This window comes from Diorhabda carinulata, chromosome 8 (assembly GCF_026250575.1).
Source record: "Diorhabda carinulata isolate Delta chromosome 8, icDioCari1.1, whole genome shotgun sequence".
NCBI lineage: Eukaryota > Metazoa > Arthropoda > Insecta > Coleoptera > Chrysomelidae > Diorhabda > Diorhabda carinulata.
Window position 1 is genome coordinate 15,522,345 of NC_079467.1, and position 19,529 is coordinate 15,541,873.

The window sequence follows — 19,529 nt, forward strand, 5'->3', positions numbered from 1 at the left end:
TTACAAGAAACTAAAGCCCCCAGTCCCAATTTTTTTCAATGTATCCGTTTTATCGATGGGGTTTCATTTACGCGATAAAAAATTTCCAATTCACATAATGTTTACTAGTTAATAATAATCAATAACTATATTTTATACCAGCATCGGTTATTACTTCATAATTTTCAAATCAGAATATTCCGAAAACGGTACACAGTATCGAGTTTTACCAAGAGTACCTTTTTGGAGTAAAATTAAATAATATTCAAGTTCATTTGAAATTTTACTTAATTAATCAAATATTGAAAAAGTTATGTTCAATACTACTTGATTCGAACCGTGTAACTAGTGCCCTCTATGAGCGTCAGAAATTTCAATACAATGTTGCCGGTAGTTGCGGTAAAATTGTAAAAAACGCTGTAACATGAATACGGATGGAACCTCGAAAATTTTTTACTGTGTAAACCCTCAATAATTCTCAGTTTTCTATCTATCTTATCACTTTTCATTTTTTGAAACAACCTGTATAAGAATAGTGTAAGTATGTGGAGTTTTAAACACGAATGCATCCTCTTCAGATTAATTTTATAGGTACTTGCAACCGCAAGAATTTTCTGCTAATTTTTTTGCATACTCAAAATAGTATGAATTAAAACATATGTAAACGGCATACGTATGAAACAATATTTTTTTTGCAACCGAGCTAGTCCAGGCAGAAGTACATTTTCATACTCAACTCAACCTTAGTGAAGGTAGCTACCAGCTCTTAGTAATTGATGGTGTCAAAAATTGTGAGGGATCATTGATATATACAAAGTCAATCTTATATCAAGGGAAACAAAACCACTGATGACTATCCAATTGATTTGAATCATTTGAGCAATTACATGTCAATAATAATCAATTTTTTTATATTTATATTTAATTTAATGAATCAAGTTATAATATTTTTCCTTATTTCTTTCAGATGAAAGTGCATATCAAGAACAATTCGGTATTTTTACTTTTATCGATAATAAACCACGAAGTATAACGCTAAATAAGCAGTCAGTCAAACATGGAACTTAATATTCTGATGTGCGTTTTCTTTCTGTTTGAAATGTACATATTGGGTAAGTTGACAAACGACAGAATATATTATGAATTATTGTTTGTTTCGAAGTTGTTTCTAGAAATGGATTTTTACTCAAAAATGATGAAATGATGTAGGTAAATATATAACTTTAGGTATAAAGGAAATGTATAAATTCAAATTTTTAAAATTACTTTTAAGAAATTGAAATGTAATACTTCCTCAGAAAGATGAAAATTTTCGTTGACAAATTGAAATCGAATACGTGAACTACAGACAACTTAATATAAAAGAAAGCATAGGAACAGTATGTGTTGAAAAAAAGATGGTTGGGGAATGAAGTAGAATATATGAGATGATACGTAAATTTTCACATCCTAATAAAACCCGTTCGTATTATAATTTATCAAAAACAACTGCTGCTACTTAACTTTGGAGATGGACAAATAAAAACAAAAATTAATTATTGGATATGGGTTTATTGTTTAACAAAATATTCTCCATTAAGATGAATATGAATTGTAGAAGTATTTTTTCGATTCTTATTGGGGTGTCTTCAAAAGATGTGATTTGATCGCATCGACTGCTTCTTCAGGTGTGGAAGAACTTTAACCTTAAAATTTATTTTTGATTTGCGGCTACAAGAAGAAATCTTTGGGTTCGAAACAAAGACTGTGCGGCATATGACCCATCAATTCGATGTTTTAACCGTTCAAAAATGTTTTTATTTGAACAGATGTATGTAAGCTCGCATTGTCGTGGTGGAGAATGATTCGTTTTTTCATGAACAATTGCTTTTTAACAGTAGAAATTGATTATTTTATAGATAAAATATTCAAAATAATTGAATCAAAAACCCCTTTAGCCGTAGAACCAAACATTTTCCAGAATTTGATTACTGTTCACTTTATGATTTTATATAAATAATTATCAATATGTATAACCAAAAATAGAACATTAAATACTTGGGTTACATTACAACTCGTGACCATTTTTAATCCGTTGAGATAAGGATGCACCAATTCCGGACAGGGATGTTTCAGGTAAACTAAAAGTTAGTCCGATTACATGATTCAATTCGTGATTGATTCATTAAAAATAATACCTGGAATTTAGTACCTAATCCACTTTGTAAAGTTTGAAAATGCAAAAATTAAAACCTAGAATTTCTAAACCTCCTAAAACGCATTTTAACATTAGGAAGGTAATTTGTAAAATTCCTTATAACATAATGATGATAACATGGTGTGAATGTGACATGTTAAATATGGTATTAGTAGTAGATTTTATGCTTAGTTAGCGGAGAAAAAATGACTTGTGTTTACTTATTTCGAATTTAAAAAACAGAGATTACCAAAAAATGGCAAAATTCTTTGATGCTACCCGCTAGAAGGATGTGAAGCGGGTGCCATACCGATGGGTTGGATTAGTTTAGTTTAGGTTCATTTTATCATTAAATTCCCAAACTGCATAATCTTCCTTCATTTGTCTAATTTTCATGACAACAACGATCACATTGTTACAGAAGATAAAAATTTATAATGGGTATTAAAATCAGAATTTAGCGCACGCCCAAACATTTAGAACTCAAAGAAACAGTTCTTTCTCAAATCAGTATCAGTCATCTTTAAGAAACTGTGATAGTAAATTGCAAACGTCTAAATTCGAAGTGGTAATCTGATGGAATTATAGAGATTCTTGTAAAGAATATAGTTTCTCCTTCATATTTTTCGGTGAACATCATGGCTTCAATGACATTTTTGTGCAAAATCTTGATTTGTAGCCTGGTACCCTTACATAATTTTTGATGGATTTAAATTGCGGTGCAACATTGTAGTGCCAATCTTGAGCTGAAGAGCATGAGGAGGTATCTGTGGAGGATTAAGAGCGTATATGAACTCAACAGGACAGTGGAAAACTCCATTCCCCAATACTTTTTTCATCGATTCATATCTTTGCTCAGTTGGCACTCACATCAGTGAAATGTTAATACAATTGACTTGTTCCTATAACTATTAACTAAAATTGCTGTCGGTTTTGTCAATATTCAAGTTTTTTTTTCAGTTGGAATAATTAAATAGGGACAACTTTGGTCTTCCCTCTTCTTTCGAAATTTTGACATCTATATCAATGAATATTTTTGAAAACGTTTCCGCTTTTGAGTTCGGCTAAGATGAAGACGGTTATTGATACTCAAAGATAGAACTTTGACCAAAATCCATAAAATTAATAATTTGGTACAAGCTTCAGCTTTATCTGTACGTGTTTCTCGTAGCACAACAGACAACTTTTGTCTAAAGTCAAGTCCAAGAGGAGAATTACTTCTCTCATAATGACTTGGAACAGTCTGTTTAGAGCAAAGTGCACTCGTCCTAGATAATAATTTCCGCTTTTCGTAGCACATGAGCCGTATCACTTTGAGATATTACAAAGTGGAGAGAAGAACCTAAAATGATGGATAAATCGAAGGTAGGGTGAGCTGTCTATCAAAGTCGCCGAAATTTAAACATTAAGGAAACACAACCGTCCAGAATCAGATATACTCGAATTTAAAATTTCATTATAGACTTTTCTATTTTTTTCTAGATTTAATTAAGGAAAATTTTCTGCTACAGCTTCAGTTCCAAAAAAGTTCCGATTCTGCATTGCATTTAATACAAAACAACAACTCAAATTTTTGTGGGTGCCCATATAATGAAGAGTGCGGTATATTGTAACGTGAAAGATTATATCAAAATGAAAATTAATCTCCCTTGGTAATCTGAGTGGCAAAGATTATTTTAAAAACTAAGACAAATATAGGAAAGTGGTGAGCAGTAATCGCCCAAAATAAGTCATAGTAACTAGACCAAGGGCCGGTTTCTTCACGTTCTAATAAGTGCCAAATAATTATTAGCCACATAACTTTAGTAGGAACTTTTAATTGTCGAATAAATGTTTATCGTTTCTTTATTATGTATTTAACAAATAGTCTAATGTCTATATACAATCGTACATGTATTGAATAAGGAAAGAAATAAGCGAAAAAATGTTATTCTATTGAAGGTTTCCTATGATTTGTGTTTTTGATAACGATCTGTTCATAATTATATTTGCACGTGTTTTATTAAGGTTTATGAGGAACGGAATAGGCTTTTCGGTATTTCCTCAATCAATTCTTCATTAAACAAATCTTCTAAATCTTGAAGTTTTTCAAGGATGGATGTTGATCCATATTAAATATTTAATTATTTGTGTAATAAATATTTCTAAAAATGAATTGATCAAATATAGGTATAATTAACAAACCACTTTTGATGTACAGGATCCTTCACGACGAGCTGAATTGACATGCATATGAGAAAGTACTGGAACTAGTGTTCTAAAAATTTGCTTACATGGGTTTTCCAAAGTGCTCGTTTCAGCTAAAATAATTTCAGTTTTCTAAAACTTCCAGTTATACCGAAAGTGAAACCAAACTTCGTTATTTTAAAGGAAATGCTATAATTTTTCTTAAATTTTTGAAATGTATGCAAAATTTCAATAGAACTTTATATGAGGCATCGTATGCCTAAAGTCCACCATTTTTTAATTATTTCATATTTTCGAAATTTTTGGACATATGCAGCCCCCTCCTCTAAAAAAATTATATTTCTAAGTTTAAGTGAGTCAGGTCTAATATTTTGAGGATTTGGACAAATAATACTTACAGCTTTCAAAATCTGTGAAAACCTTGACAAAAATGTATATAGGGTGTTCAAAAAATGGTGACGAATTTCGCTATCTAAAAACTTCGAAAACTTAATTTTTGCAAACGGCAACCCCCATTTTTCTTTTTACCATTGGATTCTATGCTTTAAATTAAGGGGACTTCGTGAGTAAATTCATATATATCAAATTAACGGTTTTTTTAGAAACTTGAAAAAGCTGAAATTTTCATGGTTTTTAATTGTTACCTGCCGATGGCGAATAACGAATAATAAAAGTTAACGTATCAAAAATCAAAATACTTTAGTCAATTAAAAAATATTTAAAAACACTACACTAATAGGAGAAGAACAAAACTAAAAATCAAGCTAAATGGTTGCCCCCAACTTTCTAACATTTATGGATTCTTCTTAAAAACCTGTGCTGAGTGGCGTTTCGAATATCTTGCGGTGGAGCAGTTCGAAATGCATTCCGAACTCTTTGCTGACAGTCTTCTTTTGTAGTTGGCGGCAAGATATCTTTTATACGACCTCAAATAAACAAATCTAATAAAATCAGTTTTGTTATTCGTTGTTCGCCATCGGCATTAAAAACCATGAAAATTTTAGCTTTCTAAAGTTTCTACAAAAACCGTTAATTTGATAAACTAAATTTAATTAATTTGATTAAGTCCCCTTAATTTAAAGCGTAGAATCCAATGGTAATGAGAAAATGGGGGTTGCCATTTGAAAAAATTAAGTTTTCAGTTAGCGAAATTCGGCACCATTTTCTAAACACCCTATATAAAGTTTTGTCAAGGTTCTGACAGATTTTGAAAGCTGTGAGTGTTATTTGTCCAAATCCTGAGAATAATAGACCCGATTCACTTAAACTTAGGAATATAATTTTTTTAGTGGAGGGCTGTGTCCAAAAATTTCGGAAATTTGAGATAATTAAAAAATGGTGGACTTTAGACATACTATGCCTCATATAATGTTTTATTGAAATTTTGCGTAGAGTCCAAGAATTCAATAAAAACCATAGCATTCCGCTTAAAATAACGAAGTTTGGGTCAACTTCCGGAAGAACCGAAAGTTTAAAAAAACTGAAATTATTTTAGCTGAAACGAGCATTTCAGAAAATCCATGCAAGCAAATTTTCAGACCACTAGTCACAGTACTTTCTCATATACATATCGATTCAGCTCGTCGTGAAGGACCCTGTATATTAAAGGTCAAATAAATCGATTTACTCGGAGGTTTATTTTATTAGAAAGTGAAACACAGAATTTTTGGTTTTTGGTTTTTCGGTAAATATTAGTTAGTAGGTACTTAGAAAAAGAAGAATTTTATATCAACCAATTCTCTGTAAATGGTAAAAATTACTTTTTCCTATTTTTTTCTCATGTTATTTTAATAGTATTTAGTGAAAAACTGTATTGTTTCTTTTTTCAATTAAACTTCGTTATTAAACACTAATCACCCATGCAGTAGTATAGTGTTTATTCATCTATAATCATCTTAGTGCGCAACATTTGTTTTTATGTGAAATAGGATTTCGACATATTTTGGGATATTGTCTTCTGAGTACCAACTTGCACTTGATAATAAATTTATGCGTCTCTTTATGTATATTTGAAATGTCACTTCAAAACTGTCGCGAAGGTAGAACATAAAAGGTTTAATAAATACCTCTTTAGTGAAGGAGAGGTACAAACAAAAACGTATAAAAAATCAATGAGTGGGTCTCTAGGACGACGTTTTACGAGACTATCCCTACATAATTCATGAGTCTTAAGACAAGGTAACACCCGGTTGAGAGGACTTGAGAATGTTTTGTCGAAAATTGTGTTATTTCAGTATTGAAGTTTTCTAGTGAAAAAGATTATTTATGGTAATCTGCGTTGAAAAGGAAAGAATGCGTCTAAGTGAAATCCTATTGAGTAAATAAATTTGAAATTCAACGTTTCTATGAATATGTAAAAAGTATAAAGACCCCAAAAAACGTCACTTATAATTATACTTTTACTTTAATTCAGTCCTCTTTAATTCGATTCTGAAAGTTTTTTGCATCCTTATGTAAGTCTTTTTCGTGAGATATTATCATATCTGACTGTGAATTATAATTTTAGGTTAAAAAATTCTTCTAATTATAATAAATTAGATTAAGCTATTATCTCGAGTACAGGCAGAAATGTCTTGAAACAATGTAAAATGAATCAACATTTGAAATTGGGAATTTTATTAAGTGAAAGAAAGTGAAGAAGAAGAAGTAAGTATATGAAAATTTTAAATTGTTCATATTTTACACCAAATCTTACCATTATAATAATTTGATAAATGGTATTAAACTGATCTAATAGTATTTCGTACTATAAATAACTAAGTAGCACTTTCTAGCCGAGAACAATTATTGTACTGAGCCATACCAAGGTCTGGTAATAAAGTTCGAGATTGGTAAATATACTTTAAATCCCGTGTAGTGTACAAAATTTTTCTACTTCCCACAAAATTTATTCTTGCATGTTTTGAGTCAAGCTGACTTTCAATTGTCAAAAATTGAGAGAACGAATGAAGCATCACCTAATATAAAAAAGCAAGACATAGATTAATCATGAGAGAGGGTAAATATATAGGGAAATTAATGAAAAATAACTGGAAACTGCAAATTTGATTTTTGTTAACAGTTTCTCAAAATATATACCAATTAATACTTTTCAAATTTCCTAACAAAATGGTGAATTTATAAGTTTTGTCAAATATTTCCCGATAAATCTCGTAAATACGACAACAAGTGAAAAAGTCGTCGCACTTACGGTGCGAGAAACTATAACCAATTTTTTACCGTTAGCAATCAATAAATATTAACAAAAATCATAATTTATATAAAAAAAATTTCCATGGAAAACAAAACAAGAGAAATATCAATTATTTCATTTATTTAATAATTTTATCCCATTTATTTCTTATTCTTTGACAATTCTTAGAAGTGATAACCCAAGGACATTAATAATTGCTCGAAAAAATTTTATAACAGATTTCGAAAGCTTGTTGCTTGGAAAGAAACCGTTGCCAGAGGCGGAGGTTTGTTGTCTATAAGCTACAAGCTTGAGAAAGTTGTTTTGAAATTTTTGAGCATTTATTAATATTCGAAAGTTATTCTGTTAGGAAATATTTTGCTAATTATAGAAAAAATACAGAGCAAAAACAATTTATTCCAAAGTGTAATCGAAAAAAGAACAATTAGAAAAGTTAACTGAAGATCTCTCATGAAGATGTATTTCCAATACGCATGCTGATTGATTATCATGTTCTTAGTCAATATTTAAGTAGGGTTTTATAGAGTTTGCATTGTTATGATCCATAATTTCCATAAGCTCTTTCTCTAATTAACGTTTAATAGCAAAATACACCTTCCCACGTTATGTAAGAGGCATCTAATGGGCATATTATCACACCAGTGATCATTTTCGGATTACCAGTGACGATTTATTTTTAGAAATAATCTGTTGATTCCAGTTTTTGGGTCTCTGTGTTGTTGTCGTTGTTTTCTATTAAAAAGTTGCTTTCAGTACACATATTTGAACCAATTTGACAAGTCTTGCTGGATACAAGGTTATATCCAATTCGATTTGTTACAGAACCATCGTTGTTTGTTTCGATACAAAGAAAGTCAGTAAGCAAGCAGTAGTTTCCTCACTTCGCCAATCTAATTCTACCGGGGCTATTTTATTTCTACGGAGCTCAATGCTGTCAAACTTTTACAGGCGAGCAGCTCGTGCTTGTTGAAATACTAGACTTTTGAAAAGCTCGATAAAAATTTTCGTTTCTTCATATTTCTCTAGTAACAGCTTATTTGTTAGGTTCCACATGGTTTTGACTGTAGTTTCTTCAAATTCTGTACTATCTTTTTTTCTCATGTTCACAGCCCAATCTTTTCAAATAAACGTCAATTCTTCCGCGTCCGATTTCCATCTAAATTATACTTTCTATCATTGCAATAGTCCATAAATACTGTCCATAGAATTTTTTTACTGGGAATAGTATTTTTTTGGTATGTGTGATTCTATAATTTCTTTAATATTTTCGTCAATATTACAACCAAATCGGTTGCGAGTACGATTTCCGTGGCGCCTTGATTTAACTATGCCATTTTGTAAAATAAGTCGAAAATGAATTTTTCGATATCTCGCTTCGTTTTCGAGATATCGATACTTTTTTTTCATTTATATTTGTATATGTATATATACAGACAGTTTATGAAAAATATACCATATGTATGTATGTATATGTATGTATGTATGTATATTGTTATGGTATGATAGTGTGTAATGTTTATTTTTATAAATTTTATTTTAAATAAAATCAGATTTTAATTTGGGCGCCATTAATAATTATTTGAATTTCTTTATTTTATTATGTTATTATTATTTTTTTTATTCTCAGGGTATTATATTGTGAGGTCAAATTAAAAAATTTTATTGCGATAAATTGTTATGGTTATAAGGTCAGATTATAATAGTTTTAAGACCGGGTCTGTTCTTTATAATGAATAAAATATTCAAAATATACAATTTCTTAACTAGCTATTACAATTATTTTATTTTACAAACATTCATTCATTCATTCATACTCATAAAACTAAATTATATGGAAATGTGAACTCAAATATTATATACTAAAAGAAATACTTAAACTTAATAGAACAGTACCATAAGTGTTTGTTATGTTGTATTTTTAATTTTTTTTTTTTTTTAAATTGCAAATTGTTACGGCCTTGCAGAATAAATAGATACTCCGCTGTAGTTCCACTCCTGTTCTTTTTCTTTTCACAACTTCTTTATCTTGGAAATTGTCCCTTTGTGAGTATTCTCACTTATTTCACTTTATTTAATTGTTTTCACTAATTTCTTATTACTACACTTATACAATTATTTTTTTTATTTTTTATTTAATTTTTTAAATTTCAATTAAAATTATTTTACTCTTCTTTCTTGCCAAAAAAAAAATTTTTTTTTTCTTGTTGATTCTTTTCTTCATTTTTTTTTTTTTTTAACCAATGATATTTGTTTTAAAAGTTAGTTACTAAATTGTCATTTCTAAATTTTTAAATTATTGTGACTTTATTCAAATAATATTATTCTATAATTTCTTTGTTGTATTCATTTCATTCCTATGTTATTAATTTTATCATTGCAGTTGGTGCTCCTGTTTTTATCTGTCAATTTATGGATTAAATTCTTTGATTATACAGGATTTGTCAAAATTAAATAATAATTTAGAATATAGTGTTGGCCAAAACTTAATATAAAGAATGTTATTTATTTTATTGTGATAAACTGCTCTAAGTAACCGAATAACAGAACTAAACTTATTGCTTTATTTATATCTTATTATTATTTAATAATTTATTTTGGATATATTCATACCATAACAATATGTATGTATGTATATGTGTATACCTAACCTAATCAAAATCGACAAAATATGTATCTATGGCAAGGTGATAAAGTAAAAAAGTTTCCAAGGTATTTGTTTCCAGTATAATATTGTATTGATTGGTTGTCTATAATCAAACGACTTTGAATTAATTGATTTCATTGGATTTCTACTGGATCAACAAATTGTCATAATAATTGGTTTATGAAATGAAAAATGACCTCGAATGACATGAATTGATGTCCGTTGAAGCCAATTAACGTCTATTGTCATTTGATGTTGATCAATGTCTTATCATGTTGACGTCGATTAATGTTAAATTTACCTCAATTCATGTCATTTTGAATCATTTGGCCAATGGGATTAATGGGATCACGTTTTGGTTTATTCTATTAATTTTTTCCTAATAAGGCACAAAATTTCTTTTGTTTTGGTACAGCTACAGATAGATATAGAAATTAAATGCAATAAAGCACGAGCTAGTAATATGTATGAATATGAAAATATATGAATGAATATATGAATTCTGACATTATATTTCAGATCCTTATCTATAATAACTAGTAAATGTAGTTTAAGTCAATTGCTTTTTTTCCTCACACAAAAAATAATTATCTCTCTGTCTCTCTCCCTCTCCCCTATTTCTTTTTTTATTTTAAAAAAAAAGTAGAATTGGCGAGCGAGATTCTCCTTCAAAGTAGGTAATGAATACCAACTTTTCAGAGAACGGCTTCGGAAAATTGGATTCGGTTCATTTGACGGGGAATTGGAAAAACTCAAATTGAGACAACTACTTTCCGCGTCCCCCAATTACTCCTCAAACACTCCTAGTAATATGAAATTTACTGGAGGTTCGCCTAGAGAGGACAGGACGATTCGTTGTGATCTTTCATTCCTGACATCGTTATTTCGATACTCGATCAGATCGGTTCAAATGCAATTGATAAAGTTACCGTCTTCCATACTATGTAGAATCAGATTGAATCTATTTATTAGAAAAATCGAATCCATCATTTATCTCGAACTATTAACCATTAAATGAAACGTCGACTTTAAAAAAATTTACAGTGCTAGTCAATAAGCTTTATGTTTTATTGTGTACATGTTTTTGGTATATTTTGATTTGAAAACTTTGAAGTAATAACCGATACTAATATAAAGTATTATATAAGTAAAGTAAGTATTTATCATATTTATTATAATAAATAATAGTCTTTATTGATGAATGAGAAGGTAATAAAATTAAGCCGCTTTCAACTTCCAAATAGCTGAAGGTCAAAAATGCAATTTTTTCTTTTAATATAGTTTTAATATAAAAATTTACCAGTATAAGTAGAGCTAATTCGTATTGATCTATTTCAGAATTGAAATCAGAATATGAACTCTTGCAACCAATATTCACAATGAGTAGCTCGATGATTTCATAACACCAACTATATTTAACAGTACATATTTCATAAAAATTATTTTCTCTTAAGACTTCTCCATTTCTCTCTGTCCCCACCATTTCAATCAGGTTTAGTTTCCAATGATGTGGTCTGAAATAGAGATCTAATCACAGTCATTCCACTATTTTCTGCAATTTCATATTTTCTTAATATCTTGTGTGCGAGTGATAACTTGCATTACTATAATACTGATCTGATGAAGAAGATCTATCATTTCTTTAAACCATTCTTTTCCTCATAATGGTCACCGAAATGAGTAGATTAATAAGTCAATAAACCATCTGTATCAAAAACGTTCAAACAGCCTATTTGTACTATTATCAGTCTATTCCTCTTTCCTGTTGGTGGATTTGAGCCAGTAGATAAATTATTTGAAAAAGCCTGTCTTCCAACTGTAACAGTTCGAGTACCAGAATTTATTGGGCGAATAGCCCTCATTGATCCCTATTTAATCTAAATAATATATATTGTTTCTTTGGTTTCACATTTCATAGTGCTTAGGTAATTTCTTCTCCATTCCGACTAGAATTTCTTCCTCATTTTCTTGAAACATCATAATGACCTTATCATGTTAACCTTATTACGGCAAACTTAACGAGGTCTACGATAGGAGCGCAACAGCATAATTCCATTCAAAATAAATTAATTTTCCATGAGGTTTTCCTGACAATGTCCATTTTAGGAACCTCTCAGGATCACCTTTTTAAATGCATCGCATATGTGGAAAGTAAGCTAAAGAAACATTGAACTTATAAAAAAAACATTCAAGTGTAGTGATTAATAAATGATACTTTCCTAATCATTTATTATTGCTTTTGATATATAAAATGAGTATAGCTTGACTTGCTAAGACTTGTCGCTCATATACTCTTATATAACAACGGCTCGTGCCTACAGAAGGAAGGAAGGAAGAAGAAAGAGTGTATGATTTGTTTCTGTTTATCTAAAAATGTTATCAAAGCGATTTTAATTATGTTTTATTAAGCGTTTCTTGTGATAATAATTTTTTGAACAAGATTTGTGGTAGATATGGATAATATTCTTTAACAGTGTATCTACTTAGGTTGGAAGTTGAAGTTTAGAAAATAAATTTAATAAACACCGGAAACGCGTGGCGAACGAAGACACTGAATTTGTAGTGATGCTTTTTGTCGTAGAAGATCCATAAATGTCATTAAGAAAAAGGGCCTCTGCAATGCAAACTACTTCAGTATGTAAAGATACAGTGGCAAATATTTTGTAAGGTGATAATATCATGCAAACAGATCGTAATTTGTACACACTTTACTACCATGGAATAAGTTATTCGTTTCGAATTCTGCGCTCTGGTCCAAGTTAGATGAAGACCCGTTATTCACAAGAACTATAATATTTTCCGATGAGGCAACATTTACTTCAAACGAAACCGTCTCATCACAAAATTGATGGTTGTCTAACAGTAATCCAAACTTTGTAATAAAAAATCGGAGCCAATATTCTTTTAAAACGTATGGTGTTGTGTGTACTTAAATAAATTAGTTGGAGCTTTTTTTCAACATTCCTTAAATTCCGCACAATACTTAGAATTATTAGAAAATGAAGTAAGTGATTTTTTGCCCGACCTTCCGTTACAAGAACGTATGACAATGTGATTCCAACAAAACGGTGCTTCCATCCAATAACTTTTTTCATGAAACCCCTAATAAAAAAGTTTTCCATATGGTTCCAACTTAAGTAGATACACTGGATATAACTTTTGCTTATATGAACCTCTTACTACAATACAAACCAAAAGGGAAATCTAATGAGAAATATATCAGGTGATCGTGATTAGAGTAGTCCAAGGCAATCTTGATGTGACATGAATCCTGATAAGAATCATATAAAGTAATCCTATAAGGTGAACATAATAAGGGCTATATAAGATAAAACTAATCAGGACCTCATTACTGACCTCATCAGGTCCTTGTCGGATTATCTTGACCTATACCTTACCAGGTTGCGGAATTACCTGATAAGGTTTTTATCGGGTCCTTACAAAAACTTCTTTTCGAGATACTACAAAATTCTATCAAAATCTATTTATTTCAAGTTTTCATACTGGTACACAGTTCAGGATAATACTTATAATCTCGAATCGTGACAAGAATTTTGGCGACTGTCTGAAATTTTAAGGAAGAGCGCATGTACTTTCCTTTGAAGCTTTTCTTTCAAATAATTATCTATTTGAAATTTTAGTTTCCCTGAAGTTTTATGTGCTGTTTAACACTCGTCAAATTTTTACATGAATGTTCGTGAATGATTTAAAACCATTGAATATTAACTATTTCTCATTAACTTATAAAGGACCGTCGGCATTGATGCAGCCTTTACTAAAGTTCCATAATCACAATAGATTGCACACTGCACCTTGCAAGCTGCAAATAAACTGTTAAGTACACACCTTGGACCTCTTTACTATATGGAAAAATCTTAAGTCATATTTGCTATGAAATTTGTTGGGAAGATATTTTTGGAATTGGAATAAAACAAAATTTATAACTTTTATTGGCAAATAGGTACTTATGGAACATATGATACGGCTATGTAATCTTTAATACACAGGGCTTTTGGTCACTCCAAACCGCTTTCTATTGTTTCTATACATCTTATACTATTTTTTTTTGGTCTGTAGTGACTTTCTTAATATCAGAATTGGAATCAAAACGTTTGGCTTCTATCCTTTTTTTTATTTTTTCGAAAAGTCAGAAAATGAACGTTGCGAAATCTGGTGAATAAGTCAGATATGTGTAGGCAGAAACATAAAGAAGAAAGACATTGTTCTTGGATATTATTATCCCAGAGCTAAGAGATACGATTATCTGAGATCTATCACTAATCCATGGAAGTATGAAAGGAGGCAACAAGCACTTGAACCGCAGAGAGAAGCTTGAAGTATGGTTAATTTATAGTAAGATATAACAAACCTTTTAAAAAGATATTTAACATTCAGTTTTCCATTTAAAAAGTGGTTCAGTAGTTAGTTTAATTGTGCTTTAGTTATACAGCAGTAAAAAAACTTTTTCTCATGGAACATTTATTAGGTAAGTTATTAAGAAATTTCTCAATTATTCGTATTGTTACGTCTAAGCTCATGAAATGGGTCCTTAGGCTGGCCATACCCAGCTACAATGGAATTTTAGAATTCCTCGAATTCGCGCGGCGTCTCTAACAATTTTTATAAATGGCGCCTTTGATGTATCCTTTTAGAACTTTTTATTATAGCGGGCAGGTTATTCACAGTATTTCTTCTAAACAATTTCTTTTTGTTCTAGAACATTGTAGAATTCTATTTGTGGTACATAAATAAGTTTATGTAGCGCAGTTGAATGACATTTATAAGTAAATTAGTATAAGTTAAGTGTATTGTGTAATGGGAAAAAAACGTTACAGTATATTTTGTAATGTGATTTTTCTTCAAATGCATATACTAAATTTAATGTGACTTAGATGATAGATGTTCTGAGTTTTGCCACTTCTTAAATTTGATTTCATGGAGTAATAATTTACGTCTACACTGATAGAAAAAATCCGTAATAAAATGTTACTTTATTACTATTATATAATCAAAATAAAATATATTTAGGAATAAGTATTAGAAGTAGTTTCAAACTTTTTATTTTTTATGGAAACATGTTACTGTCAAAACCATAAATAACGAAATTATTTCTATTGGAAGTACCTCTTTATCAGTGTTAAAACATTTGGGTTTCAAGTATAAAAAGGAGGACAACAGAAGAGAATTAATATAAATACAAAGATTGATAGCCAAAGCGCAAGTTTCAAAACAAATGGATGGTGAAATATTCACAAAGTGGATTGCGACATAGATAATTCCTAATTTAGAAGTGTCGTCGTTTAAGGTAGTGGATAATGCGCCTTATCATAGTATACAACTAGAGTTGTGTGGTAACCTCTCAATACCTGAACCTGAAAATTTATATGTCTTTGATGAATTGTTCAGAAAACATGGTCATCAAGTCTTAAGGCTACCACCCAACCATTGTGAATTTGATGCTATTGAATTTATTAGAGCCCACTGCAAGATATATTATAATAAGAATATTGGTAGAGACGAATACGGTGTTGAAAGGGTCTTGAATATGTGGAAAGAGGAATTGGAAAATTGTAGTGTAAATGTTTGATATAATTGTGTTAGACATACTAAAGAATAATTGAAGACTGGTTCCAATAAGCATTTCCATGTTCTAATCGCATCTCAAATTTCAGGATATGTATGTTTAATTGTCTTTGAATTAAAATACTTTTATACTTCAAAAAATGTCACATAGAAGTTACTCAAATATAGTAGAACTTATATTTATTGTTAACATTCACTTGATGGAATATAGTGAATAATCACTAGTTTGAAACGGTAATTACTCCCCCTGATGACTATACCTTCGATTTTATTTGGCACACTTTTCTCTACAATCAATAATTTCCAAGTTACAGCACTTTATAATTGTATCGAACCCCTAAATATCTGATATTAATGCAATTATCAAATATGAAAATAAATAGAAATGTCAAATAAGTAAAGAAAATTTAGCGGGTCATAGATGACATATAATAAAACGTGTTGAAATTTTTGCTCGATTGAAAATTTTTTGAACAAACATAAATTTATCTTTGTACATTAGAGATTTTCCGGCAGGTTGATTTTCCATGATGCCTGTTTTCTTGAAAATTTATTAGGAGTGTACGTCAAAAGAAAATACATCAGTGCCTGACTGCGTTTCATGAATGACTGGCGTCGCATATGGATAGAATAGATAAAATCACTCGACGATGCCTGTGGAAACGGTTGCTATTTCAAACAAATAACGTTTTACTGCTAGGCACAGAGGATTCAAGAATATTTATAATTGAAATGTGAGAATGGAAATACATTCTAAGCGCATTTCATTTTATGAGAGATTAATTATTCATTTTCCATTCGTACACAAACAGATCAACTTTTATAATTATTATCATTATAGGCAAGTAGAATTGATGAGATATGAATGGGTTGGGATTTCTGAAACAATAAGAATATTTATATTACCAACAAACGAAACAACGACTAAATCGATAAATCGCGGTTGATAATGTTAAATTGGATTTCCAAGTTTTTAGTGTTTAGTAGAGTAGAAGTATTTTTTCGTTAAAATTAACACTTATGTTAATAACCAGCCGTTACAACTTTTGTTCAACAGCCTGGGTATCTAGGTATACGAAGGCTGCTACTTAAGTTTTGTGATATGGCAACAATATTCTTAATCTAGGAGTAATAATGATAATGATTACATTGAATTCAGTTAAAAATAAAAAGGAATATGTTTGTTTTTTCATTTTCTGAATATAATATAATATAAATATAATTAACGCCTATCAACTTGCCTCGACTTCTGTTCGTCGTCGCACTTCACGACAGAATGAATTTCGTGAAGGTTATCCAAAATCGGCTGTTATGCCAAAAAACATCGATGCTGTGCGTAAACTGATATCACAAGATCATTGTATGACATAGTGTGAGATTGAGACATATATAAGAACGACTCGCTTACATTCAGTATTGCATGAACTTAATGTGTCATGTCAAAAAAAATTGTTCGCGTTATATACCGCATATTTCGACAATCGCTCAAAAAAGCTCGTGCCGATTGGTGCGAAAGAATGATGAGAAAATTCATTCATGAACCAGAAACTAAGCAATAATCGACTGTATCGGTTTTTCAAGATGAGCCAAGTTGTTCGTGCACGAAGCACTTCGAAGCAAATGGTCACCTGTTTTTTCGGAATAAGTGGACATGTCGCCACCATTCTATTAAAGCAACGTAGAACGGTCAATTCTGAATAGTACACCAGCATTTGTTTGGCAGAAGTGTTCGAAAAAATAATATAATATTTTACTAATGAATATGGTTCTATAAATGTAACATAAAAACCTTACGTATTATAATTAGTTTTTTCATACTTTCGTATTTGTTGTATAGGTCAATTCAATTCTTGTGTTAATACAAAAAATTTTTTTGTCGACCAGTGAATCGATTATTTCCAAAGCTGTTGTAATATAATTTATTAAAAATGACAAGTTTTGTGTTCAGCCCATACCGTAACATTTCCGTAACTCAATTCAATTTTTATCAACAAACCACTATCAAAATACGTTCAAAATACGTTATCAAGTCACAGAGACGTTTTTATAACAGACGTGAGTTATTTGTATATGAGTCACATACGATGGAACAAAATATTTTAATACCTCTCTCTATGCTTCGTGGCTGGCTGGCATCACAGATAGATGGAGTGGATAAAATAATTTGACGTTTTTGGTGGAAACCGTTTCCATTTTAAACTGAAATTGAATTCCGAGCTGAGTTATTTATGTCGTAATGAGGCGAGGGAAAGAATTTTTACAAGTGCACATGCTTGTGGAATTTGCGGTGGAATTTTTTCCCTTTTTTTTGGTAAATTCGGCGTTGTTCGCGTATCAAAATATTTGCAATAGCAGTTTGAGGATGAATTGTGCGTTACATTGTGCTCTACTTCAATTATTTTCGATTAAAACGGGAAAAATTCGATGTTTGAGTACCAAATGGGTTTTCGATTTGTACTCTATATGGAAATGAAACTGCAATGAAAAAACGAAAGATACTTTGTGTATAATTGAGAATTTTTTTTTGAACATTTATAAACCTATCAAGATATTTCATAACGTCAAATAAAATGATATGAAATTTTTAAAGAAATGATTTAATTAAATAATTTTCATCCACAATTTCTACGTAAGAAAAAAATTTTTGGATAATCTATGAATAAAAAAACATTGATTCTGTAAAAATTAGGCGAATCTGATATTTAATATTATAACAATATACAGAATTTTGATATTACTTATGACTATAACAACAGAAATTATACAAGATGAGTCATAAAGAACTGTATATTCTTTTATTATATGTAGAGACCATCAGGAAAGATATCATGAGGTTAGTAAAAATTGTCAACTCCTCTCTTTTATCAATGAAGGTGATTGTGAAATTGATCAAAATTTTTTATTTGGCTCTATGTATCACATAATGAGGAATTAATTTGAACAAATGTTATAAATTTCGAGTATTATAACTGAAATGAGTCTACGAATTCAACCATCTTGTCATTTTGTTTTATATCTAAGTATTTATGCATGTATGGATTTGAGGACTCACATACACTTCGACCCAAAGGATTTATTGTGTCTCCCTTTCTTGCTGCGATACTGAAGAACTCAGTGTTCACAGCTGATCCATCAATCCCATTCCTTTTACAAAATCTAGAATGTGGGAAAGCTTTACTTGCCAGAGATCTTTGTCTTCTATTTCATGCGCACTCAGGTGTAGTGCTCTGGAGTTCCTTAGTGTTTCACACTTCTATAGAATGTGGATAGAGGTTTCGTCATCTGTGCAACAAATCTGCACGCCGCATTATCTTAGGTCTAGCGTCTTCAGGTGTTTGTTGAGGTGACAGGGCCCGTATAGAACTCCTGTAAGTATTCGTAGATTGTTCTTACTAAGGTTGATATATTCAGCAGATCTACCCCAATAATTGGTTTTGATCCTATTTATCTTCTTTTTCCATGCAGCTGATACCAAAAAAGGGTTGTTTTATGTCTAAGGGTAGAATCAATTGTTTTCCAATTTTCAGTCAAAAATCGCATTGGGGAATTATTTTCAATAAATAATAAATTAAATTGATTGAAAAGTAAACCCTCATGTATGTGTTGATGTGTGTTGATTGTAAATGATCAAAATTTTATGTCCGATAATAAAACATGCTATTAAATGTATCATATAAAAGTGAGGAACAAGTTTTAAAATCGAGATGTATCTACGTTACGTATTATTGTGTTTTCTTGGGTAGAGCTTTTATCATTTACGTTCAAAA

General features: G+C 30.4%; 1 protein-coding gene across 1 annotated transcript in view; it reads left to right on the forward strand.

Annotated features, from left to right (window-relative positions):
• Nucleotides 1-19,529, forward strand: part of LOC130897229 (uncharacterized) — a 227,348-nt gene that overhangs the window by 2,998 nt on the left and 204,821 nt on the right. The window contains exon 2 of the mRNA XM_057805982.1: nt 947-1,091. Within this exon, the coding sequence (XP_057661965.1) occupies nt 1,037-1,091 (55 nt within the window). The 5' untranslated portion in view covers nt 947-1,036. The remainder of the gene's footprint in view (nt 1-946; nt 1,092-19,529) is intronic.